This window comes from Chelonus insularis, unplaced genomic scaffold (genome assembly GCF_013357705.1).
Source record: "Chelonus insularis isolate UGA/USDA-ARS -01 unplaced genomic scaffold, ASM1335770v1 contig_404_pilon, whole genome shotgun sequence".
NCBI classification, from domain to species: domain Eukaryota; kingdom Metazoa; phylum Arthropoda; class Insecta; order Hymenoptera; family Braconidae; genus Chelonus; species Chelonus insularis.
In genome coordinates this window covers 449,655-467,631 of record NW_023276561.1, presented here as the reverse complement: position 1 = coordinate 467,631, position 17,977 = coordinate 449,655, and the positions used below count along the sequence as shown (strand labels likewise).

Here is a 17,977-nt window from a genome sequence, read left to right as displayed (position 1 = left end):
ATTTATGAGCGTAATTAACTGTACTATATAATTGATTACATTTTATTTGTGTTTATAAATAAAAATAAATGTAATTAAATTAATTGTGTATGGCTCTATCCTCGCCGTACTGTTAATGATAATTGATAAAAGACTTTCTTCATTTTTTCCTTTTTTTTTTCTCCTCATTGCTGTAACGCTTATTTTTTTTTATTTTATTATTAATTAAGTATAACGAATTATTTGTAAAATGCTTAAGTTATATGAAATACCATATACTTTTATATATTGAATTATTATATTTGTCAAATTATCTATTTTTAATTAATTAATATTATTTGTACGTAGCGAACAAATTATAAATTATGTATATAAAAACTGAAGCAAGAAAAAGTAGATACTATGCTATAAATTCAAATTATGGTCTTTCTTATTTAGATTTTATTTTTTTTACCCTTCAATTTCCTTGTCAATCCTTGTCAGAGCATCTCTCGTAATTCAATAATCAATTCATTGATCATACAATTTTATGCCAACAAGTATTCAACTTTTATTTTTTATTTCTCGACTATTCCAGCAATATCTGCTTGATGCATCTAAACTAGCTGTTGAAGTAAAGAATCAATTGATAACATCAATATAAAATGAGAGAACTATTCATTCTTATGTAATAAAATGTTTCAAGTACTGGAATTGAAATGATTATCACCTAAAGATTTATATTTTTAAAGTAATATTTTATTCAAATCACTTAGACTCCAGAAATAGCTTAATTATTCTACAACTTTATATTAATTTTTTTGTAAAGCAAAAGAAAAAGATCTTATTAAATTAACTGGCTGCTATTGGAGCTTTAAAACAGGGTTGATGTTTTTGGAGTAATCCGGCCAGAAAATCATCGAGATCGAGCTGAAGACCATGTCAGGAATGTCAGAGATTTTGAAGGACCATTATCAGAAAGGTAAAGCCTTAGACTATAATATCCTTACCAGGCAATCCTATCTCTGATGGAAATCGCCAATCGACCAAAATTTATCAAAATCCATCAGAACATATAGACATTGTTTAAATTTAATATATGCCAAAGCTTGATAAACAGAATTTTTGAAAATTCTATAGAAAAATGATTAAATCTGATGAATTTTCAGATCTTTTGTCAAATGCTGATAAAAATAAACGTTCATGATACCTGATGGAGTATGACCAAAGGTTTCAAATCTTGGTCAAATATTGATGAATTTTGTTACAAAATATACAAACTTTGATAAAATTTTTGACATTATTTAATAGATTTCATTATTGTTATTATTTTTTATCCAACTGATAATGGTGATGCTTATGCAGAGTTGAAAGGTTATTTCATGTATCTACTTAAACTTCAATAGTAATATAAATGATTTACTTGAATATAAAAAAAATTCTTTAGGTTTTTCACCAAGGTCTCATATTAAATATAAAATAGTTCAACAAAGCACACTCCATCAGATCTAACCTAACTTTGATGATAATTCAACATGTTCTGAAATTTTTCTGCTTGGGATAATTACAAGTATAATCTGACAAAAGTGGTTTGTAATACTTATCAGATACAAATGATTGATTTACTTAATATAACATAATCATAAAAATAATTTATAGCTCAATTATTAAATCAATAAACCTAAAAAATGAAAATATTTCTATCCCACTTGTTGCATGAACATCAGATCTAAGAAATGCCTTGTCACATCAATAAACCCGATTGAAAATATCTCGAACTTTCTGGTGTAATTTTTTATTAGTGATTTATGTGAGCCATTCACATTCGATCCAAGTATAAAAAGACATAAATAAATAGTAAGTCGAAAAACTATCTAAAATCTTTATTGGTAGTAGTCGAAAGAGGAAAAAAAGAGATTCATACTCTAATCCAGTGTCTTCCGGTTTTTTTTTTTCATTTTTTCTTTTTCTTACATAATTGAGAATGTAAGGAAAAGAGCGATGAGAAGCCATTTATATCTCCGGTCATAAATTCAAGTCGTACATTACAAGACAATGGTTTCAACTGCCTCGACAACAAAAATTATTCAAATGACCCGCCGTGTGACCGCAATAAATCCAACAAATAATTACATACACATACGTAGTCTCGATTTGATTATACAATTTCCAATATTATATCAAAAACTAACTCAAGGAAAATAAAAAATCAACAGCAAAAAAAAACCAGATGCTATTTTGTCAATGACTGACAAAAAATACAATCCAACACGTGCGACTGAAGATGCTGTTTTCAATCTATCCTTTTATGTCAAGACAGATATTTGAAAAGAGCGGCTTTTCCGAGGATTCTTTAAGTGGTCTATAAACTACCGATGTGGTCACAACGGGGGTTTCCGTTGCCCACATTGATGTTCGCCTTCTGTCATTGGCTTTTCGTCTATTGTCGCGGTAAACGAGGTAACAGAGAGGAGACATGGGCTTGGCGACAACCTTTGTCGGACCGACAAATGCTTACACACCTTCACGTAACTTTAGTATACTATCCTTCAATCATCATTTTTCTCTTTCTCTCTTTCAACATTCATTTTATCTCTAGGACCCTACTCGTTTTTTTCTCCTCCTTTCAATTCTTATAAGGCGCACGCGTTTAAATGGGCTTTTAAAATCTATCAATGGCAGATGCATCTTTTCTCCTACTCATCAAAATCTGTTTTGACATCATTTCAAACCTCTCCTGACTCTTTATGTAATAACTCCAAAACGTGACGCAGCAATAAAATTATTATATCCAATTAGATACTTCACTATATTATTTTTTTTTTTTATACTGCCAGACAGAATATTGACATCAATCCCTTAATTACAAATTTATATTTGTGTTAATTAACTTGATTTTCGACAGATTTATTTTTAGGACATGAATTTCATCATAATCGACAGCACATGATTTTCAATAACGAGGTGTCAGTTTGATTGCTCCAAAACCACTTTGACTGATGCTTCTATCATCAATATGACATTTTCGGAGTAATTAAACCATCAGTGATATTAATTGCATTCAATTACTATATTAAAGTAATTTATGGATAATTATAAAATTAATCATTTTTATTAACATTATTAGGATCCATGGAAAAAAGTTGTTCAATAAATGTGAACACTTTTTTAATTTGATTCCTTTGGAGTTTGATTGACTGGTCAACAATTAACTATTGCTATACAATAGCACTTTCATTTCATTCAACTCATTCAGGATATATTTATTCATATTTTGATAGGTGACATGTAAAAATATTTATTCTTCTATTTGCCTTGAGGTCAATTCTGACCAGATCAATATTTACAGTGCTACTGGATGGGAATAATAATATTAATTTAAAAAAAAAAATCATTTTTTATTGGAAAAAATTGAACTAAATTTTGATAAAAGAACCTGTCTTTCATTGGCTCTCAAAGCACATGTCTATGTAACTGTAACAACATTGTGATGAAAATAATATGTGTTAGGATATAAGTGTTTGGGTGGTATCGAATGGTTTAACAATAAATATTAAATTATCCATTATTTGTAGACTTAAAAGGAAGAAACGATATCCTCTGAGCCTAGACAAAAGCCAACTAACACGATACGGGTGTGTTCCAAATCCTATGTACATCTGTCACATTTCGCCTGACCCAATACGAAAAGCCTTTCAGCTGTCCACATAGAACTCGATCGACAAAGCTGTATCATTCCGAAGAGAATTGCATGGATTCTACAGAAACTGATTCCAGGTGCATTTATGTCGATGGAAAATAATATTCTGTTGCTATGACAGATCGATGAGGTATTCCTAGAAAGGTTTTAATTTCTGTTTTGTTTAGAATTTCTTGAATTGAATTAGTAAATACTCATTGACTATCAGGACCAAGTCAATCATTCAAAGAAATATTTTAGTATTCAACCAATGAATATTAACTGTTTTAATTAATTTAAAAAGAAGGTAATAAATATATTGTATTAGACCAATTGGATAAACATCTGATGCTGATGAAGAAAGTTGGTCTTGATAAAAAAATTATTCTGCTGTGGTGGTCATCTGTGATCAAGTTTTCCTGCTTTTTTACAATGAAGCAGTGGAAATTTATTATTTAAAACTTGAGATAGAGAATAAAAATAAAATCCGTAGAATTGGAAGTACTAAGAAAGTTTAAATTGCATTTGTAGAAAAGTATTTAAGATTTTTATTATAAATATATTTTTTTTAAATCACTATCTTAAACAATAAGAAGTGATTCCCTGGATTAACTCTTCACATATAACATGCTCCAATGTCAACCCAAAAATTAATTCAAAAAACTCATGATTAATAATGAAAAGTATGAATAATTTTAATTTAATTCATTAATTTAAAAACATTATAGCTTCTGGGTTGCAACAAATTAGGAACATAACTGAAAATTATTTGCTGATTATTAGTGTCAAGTCTATCATTGGATGAATCGATATTTTTATTGGAACTGATGGCCAATCAATAATCAATCAGTTGTTGTTTGATTTTTAAATAAATAATTCAATTAATTAATTTATCAATTGATAGACGTCCTTTTAATTAATGAAATAAGAATGACAATTACACTATTCTATTTTGAAAAAAAATATAAAGAAATGTTGAGATAAAATTAGAAATATTTAAAATGAATTTTTGGACGAATGTAGACTTAGATTTCAAGGAATGCATCATCCAACGTAAAAAGGTAAAATGATTGTAGACTTGTAAATATAATGCAGCTGTATAAACTCGAATGGGTTTAAGTAAACTTGCATAACAAATAAAAATATCAAATAGAAGCAACAATGAACAGAATCCAATTCAAGAAATATATAATATTTCTTGTATAATAAGATTTTTAAATAATAAAATCATCTTTTAGAAAGTGTATTGCGTAGATAGAGTAGACTGATTTCTCTTCCAATGTTCTCTAAGGTTTATTTATGAATTATTTTTCACTGGAAAAAAATTTTCACCTAAAAAATTTTCCTCTATAACTCACCACAAAATCACTGTACAATATTTCTTCAAGAATTCTTTCCAAATTTGAGACAAATTACTCAGCAACACTTTAACCAGTTCCGGAACTCATCTACAGTTAAAATTATTGTGCACACCGTAAGAATTATGACATTTTCAAAGAATGCTTCAACATTTTTCTTTAAACTTATTGTAAAATTTATCTAAAACTCTCATAATATCATTGTTAAAATAATTTAAAAACTATTTACCATCCTTGTAATTTTGAAGAAAAAAAAATTTTCCAGTATATAAATATTAAATATATTACAAGATAATTTTTAACTTTGACGCTTCTTCTAATTTATTCTAGATAAGAATGTGTGAATATTTATTTGTGTAAATTTTATGGTAAACTATCTATTACGTATTAACTACTTAATGCAAGAGGAAAACAATTGTAGCTCATCCTTATGTTCAACAGGTGTTTAGTAACATAGCACCAGATGATGAGGATATATGTATACCGAAAAATCTATTTATCTCATAATTAATGATAGGTTATTAGTTAAAAATGAAATGAAAACTAAAAGCCCAGCTGGTTTTCCGTGAAAAGGTTCACAAGTCAAAAACTATTTAAGGAGTCTTTAACTCCATGAGGCATTAACATGTAAATCAGATATACCTAATCCTGGACTCAAACTACGACTTAACATTATTTGCTTAAGATAAAATCAATGTTTCTGAATTGTTAATAAAAATGGGATTACATACAGGTTGACCTACATAACATAATACCATTTTTGCTGCTTTTTATATGCAAAATATTTTTCAACATATTTGTATGAACAAAAAAACTTGTATGTTTCAAAATGCTAATGAGCATAATGATGTGATTCAGAATTTTTAATTTCATTTAAATGAAAAATATATTTATTGTAAATATTTGAGACTAATATTTGTGTCATATTTATCACAGGTAGTATAATTACGGAAAGAATCGTTTCCGTCACGACAAAAATTCCCCATGACATTCAGGATCTTCTACTTATGTTGGATTCATTGTCAGTTTAGTTACATATTATGATATACATCAAACAAATTAAATTCACAAAAAATGTTAATAATTAATTTATATATAATTATATTGATTATTATCGAAAGCAATGTAGGATATCAGAAAAAATGGGAAGGGTAAAAAATCATCTCACATTGTTCTGTTGTTGAAATATATAACATACTTCATGTACCTTTGCTTAAGGTAAAAAAATACCTTTAGATCATGCATTTAAATGCAAAAAATGTGGAGCAAAATGATAAGAAACAACTTTATACTTATAACAATCAGATAAGAATATTTTTAGAATAGTATTCCAAGTAATATTATTTTTAAAAGGAATTTCATATATGATTATATTTGGATAGTTTGAATGACGTATTATATCTATTTAAAAATAAACAATGAATTAAATAATATAACAATTCCAATCAAACCAGTTTTCGAAAAAAAAAAAAAACGTTGAAATGAGTTCATCCATTTTGTAGCTACAAAACCACAGACAGATATAGATTTCAAGCTTATACTTACTCTTTTTGCCTCGAGGGTTAAAAATTGATGTCAATAGTCTGTAATTGACTTAGGGGAAGAGGGGGTCAAGTGGAACACCACGAACAAATTTAAATAAACAAATTGAACATTGTATTAACAAATGTTAATGCTTTTTAATTGATTAATAAATTAAAAAATTGATAAACAAAATGGTGCAATAAGCCTTTTTAAACTTATTTTCATAAATTAGTACATTGTCTCAAGCATTTCACTTTGCCCTCGCATCCCACTTTACCCACCTTTTCTTTATATCATTCAATATTGAAAACACTTTAAGTATATTATTTTGATATGACACTTGGATAATGACTATAGTAATGAATAAATTAAATATAAATCAAAAGTGTGATTTTCAACTTGGGATAAAAGTTACTCTAAAAAGAACAAACTTTATCAATTACGTAATTTTCACCTCAAGTTGGATAATATTTACTAGGCTTTTTTATTTTTAATAAAAAGCTGTTTAATGTACATATATCTGAGTAAATAATTATATTTATCAAAATGTAATACCTTTATAGACACAGGGAATTTATGTAACATACACGTTTCTGTTCCTCTGAGAAGGTCAACATGAATCGAATGTAAGCTTCATCTCCGAGCAAAATGTAGTAAATTGCTGTTTAATCAAGGCATGCTAAAATGGCTATATCAAATACTTGACGTCGTAGTATAACATCGTTAGTATTGACTTTGTAAGCACTTAACCCATTAAAGCCCCATGACAATCTCAGATGTAAGCAGAGATCTAAAACCATATATATATTTTTTATGTTTATGTTTATAAAAATAAAAGTTCTCTTATAACCAATTTTATTCATTTTAAAATTTCCATTCTTTTTTATATAAATCAAGAGATAACAGGAAAAAAAGCATTTTTCAATCACATCATATGATTTTACGTTGAAAATTATGAAAGGATTGTAGTTAACATTGTTGAAAAATACTTTTTTTAACACTAAAAAAAAATAATAAACAATTTTATATAAAATAACTGCACTTTTGTCCGGGATAATATCCTTGATAATAAAAAATGTTGAATGACAAAAATGCTTTTGTTTATCAAAGACTAAAATTTTGATGTTAAAAAAAAAATTTGTTCTTGATTAATCACTATTGTTTAAATACTTTGATATATTTATTATAAAATATTCCTTTATTTAAGATTAATTAGTTAATAATTAAAATCCCAATAGCAAGAATGTAATAATTATGATAAAATAATATAATCCTTTGAAAAGTTACAAAACACAAATCATTTAATTATAAGCATCTTTTTAATTTCTTATTAAATAAAACTGTTTTAAAACTCTTCGAGTAAAGTTTGAAAGATAATACCTTAAGAAAAAGTGGGTTTGTATAAAGTCTAGTAAAATAATTCAACATTTTATGTCATTTTGAACAAAGCCTATTCTACTGCTAATGTTATGTAAACCCTAGAGATGAATAAAAATTTTATTCTGTTAAACTTAACCAAAGATGACATTTATTTATCATTCTTATAACTGCTTTTATAAAAGTTAGTCAGACAGTTGTTATTTTAAAATCATATTTATGATTGAAAAATAACCTTACAAGAGTTTCATAACAAGCTTCATTATTTTTACAGATAACAAGAACAGAAGAATCTTTCAATCAAAATAAGTACATATTAACTTTCATTCTCATCAATAACAAGCATTCGATTTAATTAAAATTTTAATGAAATAAAATCTCATAGTAGTTTATTTTTAATTTAATCAACCAAAGTCATATGCTGGTATTCTTTTTTTTCATTCAAATGTATACAGTTGATAATTAGAGCAGAATTACTGAAGGGATTTATTTTATTGAGTTATTTAACAACAGAAACAGTCACTAATTAGATTTATTTTAATGACAATTTTATGTCTGTAATTTTTCAATATTTTTTTTATAAACTAATCTTGCTTTTTGTCCTTTTGTTAGAAAAATAAGTAATGTGATCATTTCGGAAAGAGAATAAGACCGCGGAAAATAACGTAACTGGATAAGGAGATCATAAAGTTGGTAGTTTGCAAGACCTCAGTATCGTTTTCCAGCATTTTCTCAACTCGTAGCTCGTAAATTCTAATCTTAGTAGTATATCAGGGTCCATTTACTAAGAATCAGTCTCCAGAGAATGATTACGTGCAGGTTGGTCAGAATGACGTGAAGAGGAAATAAAAAACTTATTTCTTGTTACATGAACATGAGATTTTACGTCAAATTTTTTATTTATAGAAATAAATTATTTTCTTTTCAACATATCGAATGTAATTACAATTTATCCAGATAACTCTTTAACTAAATCTAACTCTAGTTTCTATACTTTGGTACTTTTACTCTTAACTTTATTTTATTTACCAAAGTAAAGTTATTCCTAGTATATATATATATATAGGTACTGCGATAAGTATTTAAAGCTTCCGATCAATGTTTGGCGAGTCTTTCAGAATATTTAGACCTTAAGGAAGAAGTATAAGAAGAGAAATCTCAACTATAATATTTCTTGAATGTAATCCATATGTGTGGTAACATAGAAATTGAAGTTTCAGTAGTATATCAATACGTTCTGTCAGACATATTCGATTTTGTCTTTTTAAAGTTGATATTACTTGTATGTATTTAAGTTATTAAAACATAAGATAAGATCAATTTTAAACACTTTTTTTTTACTTTTCTAACGCCTAAGTAAGGTCATACCTTGTTCACTCTATTAAAAAATTAATACTTCCCTAAAAATTGTTACTATAAATATTAATTTTTTTCAGATGATCTTGAATTTATTTGAAAAGTTTATTTTTATCTTCTGAGATTGTTTGTAAACATCAAATAAGAGTTGCCTTATAGCTATAAATAAATAGAAAACATTAATTAAAAATTTAATCGAAAGTTATTAAAATTCTAGTGGTTAAAGTTCTTAATTATTTTAGACATTAACATACAATTATCAGATAACTTTAATCAATGTTTATCTTCTTGCATGATAGAATAAACTTATGAATAAATTTAACGTCACTTAAAAGTATTAATATTTATAAAAAATAAACTGTGTAAAGAAATTAAAATTTTTTTAAAAGTAAAACAGGATTACTGTGAGCTTTTAAACATAATATTTTATTTATAATATTTTGTCTTTTTTATTTCAATCTTTGAATTATGAATGCTTTTTTTTTAAAATTTTGTTTAATATAATTTTAAAGAAAAATTGTCAGTAGCCAAAATTATTAAAGAATCAGATTTAAAGTGATTTATTTGAGTGAGCATCTAAAGAAATTTACTTAGAAATTGCGATTGAATATTAAGTTCTACAGAACATTAAAAAATTGTAAAAAAATTTATTTACACAATAATTATAGGTATATTTAATATGTAGTTACACAACGTCATGCTGAATTATAAAAAGAATATCAACGGGGTAATTGTAATCTAAATCATTACATAATTAATACTCAAAATTTAATTACGTAATATAGTTCATTATTCCTGATAATAAGAGACATATTATATGGGTTCCAAAAGTGTGGATTAGTTAATTAATTTTCCAAGGTAATGTTAAGTCATCATCAGAACCTCAATCTCAACTTCAAGAGTGAGTATTGTTATTTTAAATTACAAAATTCTAAAAGTTAGTTAATTCAAAAGTTCAATTCTCTTTTTTAAAAAAAAAATACTCCGGAATAATAAAAAAGTTTTAAAAAAAATTTCTTGATGCAAACCAATTTTCTTTCTTTTTTTTTTTCGATGTTCAAGAGCTTTCACACTAAACTCCAATTTCCTTTTGAAAAAATTGGTCAGGACCAATTTATTGACAAATAATTGAATCATGAAGCGGAGACAGCAATTTTTCAATCAAGTTAAGATAATTTAATAAAAAATATATAGTCTCGATAAATAATTTCAAGATCAAAAATTATATAATAAAAAAATTTTTACAATTTGATTTTAAATTTAAAATTGGCTACAAGATACATCGAGACTTCTGTACACTAACAATTAAAAGATTACTTCAAAATAAAAAATAAAATAACTTAAAATAAATTTACCGGTAAATATTATTTTATCTTGTATTTTTACAGAAGATCGTCGAAGTAAAATAAATAAATTACATATTGACACAGAATAACACACCTATTTGGTTGTGTTTTATTTTTTACCTAATAACAAAATTACCATCTAATGGAAAAAATTTCACAGACAACTCGTAAGAAAGTTATTTTAATTGAAGCTTAATATTATATCTAAAGTTTTCTCCTAATATACAACATAAAAGTTAAAGAAGTAAAGGGTAATGTAGAGTAACACGAGTAGAAAAAGGGACGAGAATTGTGAGGAGAAAATTGAGGGGAGAATATAAGCGACGAGTTTCCGGCCGACGCGCAAGGATTGGTAAGCGAAGAAGGGGTTGAAGTGCGAAACTACCCTCGGTATCCCACAGTCGCTTGTATAAGTCGCAACCTGTAACAACTATCTGTGTGTTCACTGACCCCATTGTTAAACTTTATAAACATTAATAAAAAATACTTTCTTCATTTACTATTAATTATTTAAACTTCTTAATTATTTCACTTTCATTCATTAAAACAATGAAGTTTAAAATTATGAGTAAAGTTTTTTAATTTTCATTTCTATTAATACTTTCAATAAATTCGATTGGCATTTATATTGGACCGATATACAGTGGAAAAAATGTCTCTCTACAAATATGAGCGATAAAAAAACTTATGAGGATACGGAATTTTTCAATTTAACTACACATATAAAAAGCATCGCTGACCAAGTATTTGAGATGCTTGAGTGATTACGAATATAAAAAAAATACAAATGTGTGTATAAATAAAATCGAATACTAGAGAAGTGGGACAAGAGGTTGAAAAAATACTCCAAGAAAATAAAATGTTACGAGTCCCATGGATATTCAATGGAAAGTTTCAATCCTACCAACTAGAATTGGTCTGTGCTTCACAAGGTTATCAACGAGCTTTTCGACGCTCTCTTGAGCTTGATCATTCTTTAACAACGTAAATTCAAACAAGTTGCTTGCAATTTATCTGATCTATTGGAAATATTTCAGGTAAAAATTTCGATAAAAATATATCATAAATTTTTGAAATATTTTATATTAAAATAAAACATTGTTTTATTAAAAAAAAAAAATTAAAAAATATTTTTAATATTTATTATTATTTTATATGCATGAAAATAGTTCTCTAAATTATGTTTCAAAATTCCATTCAATTTAATCCGTTCATTGAAAATGATATAAAACTGAAAATTGTATTATTCACTAACATTAATAATTATAATAATAATAATATTCATAGGAACACAAAATTAACAATAAATAAATCCATTGATCTCTAAAATGTTTTTCATATGTCTATTTAAATTAATTTTTAAAACATATAAAAAAAAGTATAAATAATAATACACATTATTTTAAAATATTTTAAGTAAATGTAATTTATTAAATAATGTAAGTGAACTATTACTTTTATTAAAATTGATTAATTGTAATTATTTCATAAAAATATTCATTAAAGATTTATTTTATTTAGATAAGCTTCAACAAATTATGATTCATAGTAAATATTGATGTAATTTAAAGGTACAATTTTTTACTTTAATTACTTTATTTTTAAAGGCAATATTAGTTGGACGTTATAGATAAAAAAAAATAGTATTAAAAGCATCTTGAATAATTAAATTCAGAATGATATATTTTATATAGTATGAGTATCAGTAGAGTATGAGTGCCATTAAAAATTTTAATATCACACAATTATGAATAATGATGTCTAAATAAAGTTAAATTGCGAATATCTATTTTATGTCCTTTGTGTTTAATTGAAAGGCTCATAAGTTAGCATACAAAGTGATGGAATAATCATTTCATATAATGAAATCCATTATAGATGGATGAATAATATCATTCGTGAATGTGCTATTCATCTAATTCAGCAATGAATTCTCTAATTATGAATGTATCATTCTTTTGCTACCCAATAAAATTTAAATAAATTTCCATAAGAAACTATAAACTAAATAGAATTCACAATTCACTAAAAAGTCATGTTATAAACAATTTAAAACAGGTGTAAATACTTGATATTCATTCACAGATTTGCATGAACCAAGAGAAGATTAAAATTTAATCTTCTCGTGCACTGATAAGCATAAACTGCAGTAGGTACATTTCTACCATCAAATACCATAAAGGATATGAATTTTCAATTTCTATTGATATTGCAAACTAAAGGAATTCATATTGAATTACATTATAGAGATTTCCAGTAGCATGATATACGAAACTGCAATTGATTTGTTTCATAGTCATTAAAGTTATTACAAACTGTTGGATTTAGTCTTTATGTTCAACAGTTCAACACTGATAAAAGAAAAAAACACTCAATACTAATTGAATCTTCTTCTTCACAAACCTTTGATAGGATGTTTAAAAATAAATTATTCACCACTTTGATAGTAGGAGTTGACGCTTGACTAAATAATTTTCCTTTCCCTTCTCTAAAAGCATGATGGAAACCTTTATGGTCCACAAAGTGATTGTACTGGATTAAATATTGTCAACATATCTATTAACAAAAATTTTCATTCAATCCCAATTACAATTTTTTTGTTTCGAATTCGTTACTTTGTTGTTCTAGATACCATTGTTTTAAAACTATACAGAGTTTTTTTTCAAAGCGATATCTCTGGATAGAAAAAACTTTTCAAAGTTTACAATGCTAAAAAATTAGTGGAACAGCATACGTATTAATAGTCTGGAAACAAAATAAAAAACATAAAAAAATTTGCAACGTTTTTGAAATTTTACTTTATCAATTTGCTAAAATGGGGAAGAAAAAAGGCAGGAAGAAAGACAGTTGCCGAGGCTGAAATAGACTTGATAAATAATCTGATGACATCTATATATCTATACCTTAAGGTACAGACGGGAAATAAAAAGATAAAGTAAAGAAAAGAATTGAAGGGTAGATAAAAAGGATGTAGTGTACAATTTTGTATCTTAAATGAATAAAGAGACAATTCTTTTAGAAAAGGAAAAGAAAGTATCAGAATGTCGAGGGAATCGTGAAAAAATATATCGTACGATTTATGAGTAATTTTTTCCCCTTTTCGACTTGGAAAATACTGACAAGATGAGAAAATTGTGTTCTATTGTCGAAAAATTCAATCTTACACTTCAGGAGAGAGTGTTTTTTTTTTCACCCTTACTAATTTTTTTCCAACATAGCTATCACTTTATTATTTCTAGTGGTAGAGGAAAGACAGATAACTTTTGAATTGGAAAATAGAACTGATTTATTAATTTCCAAGTTGTGCAGATAAATTGAAATTTTATTCATGAAATTTATTCAGCAAGTCTGATCGAATATTGACCTTTTCTACTATAAAATAATGAATTTGTTACAAGGGTATACATAGTGTTTTTTAATATTAAAATCGACATTTATCATTATATACATCATTGAACAATTCTAAAGTATATTGAAGTATTAGATCTCATTTTTCACGAATGAAATCCGTCCCTCAGTTCACTTAATATAATCTATTCCATGAATACCCTCGTTGACCGATTATAAGCTCGATAAAATCCAGATTCTTTAATACTCCGTTAATATTGATCGTAAGATAAGACAAATGATGTGGAAAGAAAAGAAAAGAATGCTCAATCTATAATTATCTGGCTGTTGAATAATAATTGAGACAAATATCACAAATAATGAGAATTTGATTAAACTAGCTATACAAGAAAGGTTATTATTCATTCTGAATTTTAAAGTTATATAATATCTCAATGTAGGTCAACAACTTGTCTGTTAAATGTATTTTTTTTATTTGATTAATTGAACTAAAATAGACTACTGTTGAAGTTTATGCAAATGCTGAAAATGATAACATTACCCTTTTCAAGTTTTTAATTTTTTAATCTGCTTAATGGATTTAATTTTATACGTTTGATGCAAGTTTTGTAGAATTTTTTCAAAGGATTATATACATTCGTTTCAATTAGATAAATATCAATTATAAAAATAAGTAAATGCATTTATTATATCAAGAAAAAACAGTACTGAATGTTTAAAGTGGTAATAAATGTGTTGCTTTTTGTTTACAGGTCTAATTTATCAGTTGAAAATGGATGAAGAATTATCGATATCATTAGTGATTATTTTAGTGATAGGTGGAATAATGATAACAGCGTTACTTACATGTTACGCGTGCATCTTCAGGGACTTGTGTTGTCAAAGAGTTGATAGAGCAAAAAGACGAAGAGGAAGACGGAGTCCAGGTGGGTCAGGAGATGCTACTCGTGCCAGAAATGATATCATACAATTAAACGATATTACACAGGGTGAAAGTATGCCAACGGAGTCCGAAAAAATCTAAAAAATCATCTAGTGAAAATAAATAATACAAAGAATAAATAAACGTGAATAATAAATGTTTATTCATATTTACATGGCAACTTGTATTAAAGAAATAGATAACAATCTTTCTATATTAATAATTACTAAAATAATTTATTAACATCAATTTAGTATTTGTATATAAAAAAAATTTCTATTTGTATTACCATCTAAATATTATTTGTGATTCAGTATTCAAATCAATATCATTTTTCAATAAAAGGCATTTTCTTATTTAACATTCTTACCTCTAAAGGCACATAAGCCTCACCCTGATTTCAAAAAAATATTTATAATATTTTTATTACTTCATTTAAGTTTACTTAACTAATTTAAGTTTTCATTTGTATATTTTATAAAATAATACGTTGGTAACTTTATGTCTGAACGATCGAGACAATAATCAGGCAATAATTAATATGGAAATTGTAATATTTATAAAAAAAATATCGAATTACTTTATAGACTAGCTAATTCGATTGTGAAGTTGCTGTAGAACTGATATCACTACCTCTCGCATCGTCTGAAACATGTTTTTCATTATTAAAAACTGTATATTTTAAAAAAAATGTATTTTTTAGTAATTACCTGAGGTTTACAATGTTCTTCTAGCCAGCTAAAAACACATGCAGATAATTCAGCAAAGTTCGCTACAGATATATTGCTGAAAGTTTGAAATAACCTATCCATAATTGCCTGAAACTAACAAAAAGGATGATACTAAATTGTTTCTATCAAAACTGTTAATCTAAAAATATTAAAACTTACTACTTGGAATTTGGTTTCATCCGAAACACGTGTTTCAGCGTGTCCGGGTTGGGTTTGATGGGCTTTAACAATTTGTTCATAATTAGCTTGCATGATTCTTAAAGCTACAACTTCTTTTCTAAGCGCATTTCGTTCTTCTTCTTGTTTTTTCTTTTGTTGCAATAAAAATTGTATATAATCTATAGATTTTTGCAAAACAGTTGCTTTTGAAAGTTTATATCCTGAAGAATCAGTATGTTGACATGTAGGCACAAGATCCTGTAGAGAGTCATATCCTTTTTTAATTGCATCTCTACGTTTCTGTTCGGCTTGAGTGTGTGCTTCTCTACGACGTTCTTTATAGCTAATGGTTGAATTTTTGTTATCACTGTCTTCATCTTCTGAAATAAAATTCATTTAAATAATTCTTTCAGTATTAATTGAATACTCTTGAGAAATATTCAAGATTTATACTAGAGATAAAATTTTAATAAAAGTTTAAGTAAATCAATAAAATAAATTACTTTACCAGTATTATGGGCAGAAGACGATGGAGTATGAATTGATCCCGTACTATTACAACGGGAAAAAACAAATCTTTCAGTAGGACTTGATGGTTCACGTTTCATATCTCCTTCTGATCCAGCGTTTCCTGTACTTCCACTACTGGAAATTTTTTTCTCTGTAAAATCATGCAATATATATTGTCTTATCTTATCACACATCGAATAATTAGCAATAGGATTAAAAACTTTAATAATAAAAAATTTTTAATACAGTTCAACAATGCATATAAACAAAACATTATGAGACTAGAAAAATGAATGTTATCTAACTAACACATGAATACTTACGTGTCTCATAACTTTCCTTATGGGTCACATCAGCCATGTCGTGAATATTTGATTAGTATTCACAGATAACTCAATGGAAATTAAATAAAAAATTAAGTTGAATAACGCGAACTTGTCGCGGAGGTTAATGGAAACATTCGAACTTGCTCGTTATCGTGTTCGTTCAAATCACGAGTAAATACGAAGTACTCTTCAAGGACATTAAATACACTCATAACAATGTTGATTGCAACATATGTCATACGTAATATTTGTAAAAATGGTTCGAATAAAGAAAGTTTCGCAATAACAATACGTCGACCAAGCGGCCATTTTGGACGACCATATTGCAAGTGTTTCACTGCACTAAGTGCCGCACTCTACCGGTGAAAAGTACAATGAACATGAATTTGATTGCAATGAAAGGTAAATAGAGCAATCAACGTAAAAAATACGCGGGAAAATGTTCGTTGCTAAGGACAACATAATATATCTGTCAAACAAAAGCACATGTGACTCATTGTGAAGAAAACATATACATACATTTCATACATTCGTTAATATCATTATTGATAACATTAATATGCATTTTAATTGTAAACAAAAAGAGAAATTTCAAAACAAAAATTAAATAATACAAATATTTTTCAATGCTCATGAAATGCAAAAAAGTATCTTAAATTTTCTACATATCACTTAATTTTGAAATACTACAAATAATTCTAAACAATGTACAATTAATTGTTAAATTAAAAATAATTTTTTAAATTAAATTGGACGTATAAATATATAAACTGCGAGATATTTATATTAATATTATTTTTATTCACTGCACCACTTGAAAATTAATTAGAATTATTAATTAAATACATATTTGAACTAATATGATTAAACTATAATAACGAATATTTGTTCAATTATAAAACCATATGTTAAATAATATTTATTTTATATGGTGTATTTACAATCGCTCCAATACACAGAAAATAACAAGGATGTAAAGTAATTAAGTTAATCCTCGGCGTAAAATATTAGTAGGAGCGCTGACAATATCACTTCATTATAAATCTCATTATTATTTTATCTTATATTTATTATTTATGTATTTTTTAATTAGCATTTTTTTTTCGTATCAATATAACAGTTTTTTTTAAGATTTCTTTCTGTAGTTGTGCGGACTTTCAAGTAAATACAAGAAATACATTATATATTTTTCTCTTACTGACATTTTTAGAGTAAATAAAATAAATTTAAACATTGAATTGCATAAGTGAATATATATATGCATATATATATATACCCTCATTTTTATATTTTTTTTTCTATATCTTAACATCTTTTTTCCTATTTATTTATCCATTTTTTTTTTCATTTTTCTCTTCAACGCTCATTCTCAAACTCTTATGA

General features: G+C 26.4%; 1 protein-coding gene across 2 annotated transcripts; it reads right to left on the bottom strand.

The window, feature by feature from the left end:
* Positions 1-15,041: 15,041 nt before the first annotated feature.
* On the bottom strand, positions 15,042-16,923 carry bigmax (helix-loop-helix-leucine zipper transcription factor bigmax). 2 transcript variants are annotated; one of them, XM_035086917.1, is made up of 5 exons: positions 16,592-16,923; positions 16,267-16,419; positions 15,759-16,135; positions 15,579-15,692; positions 15,042-15,513 (listed from the first exon to the last, which is right to left on the bottom strand). In XM_035086917.1, exons 1-5 carry the CDS (start codon positions 16,626-16,628, stop codon positions 15,457-15,459), a joined length of 738 nt encoding a protein of 245 aa, XP_034942808.1. In that variant the 5' UTR covers positions 16,629-16,923; the 3' UTR covers positions 15,042-15,456. The 2 variants fall into 2 exon arrangements, with proteins under 2 accessions (XP_034942808.1, XP_034942807.1); XM_035086916.1 differs by having other exon boundaries at positions 15,052-15,513; positions 15,759-16,138.
* Between the last annotated feature and the right edge of the window lie 1,054 nt (positions 16,924-17,977).

Coding starts and splice junctions, on each gene's coding strand:
- bigmax (XM_035086916.1), bottom strand. CDS start 16,628: ATGGCTGATGTGACCCATAAGGAAAGTTATGAGACAC. Junction 16,420..16,591: donor TAAGGAAAGTTATGAGACAC/GTAAGTATTCAT, acceptor ATGATTTTACAG/AGAAAAAAATTTCCAGTAGT. Junction 16,139..16,266: donor GTCTTCTGCCCATAATACTG/GTAAAGTAATTT, acceptor ATTTTATTTCAG/AAGATGAAGACAGTGATAAC.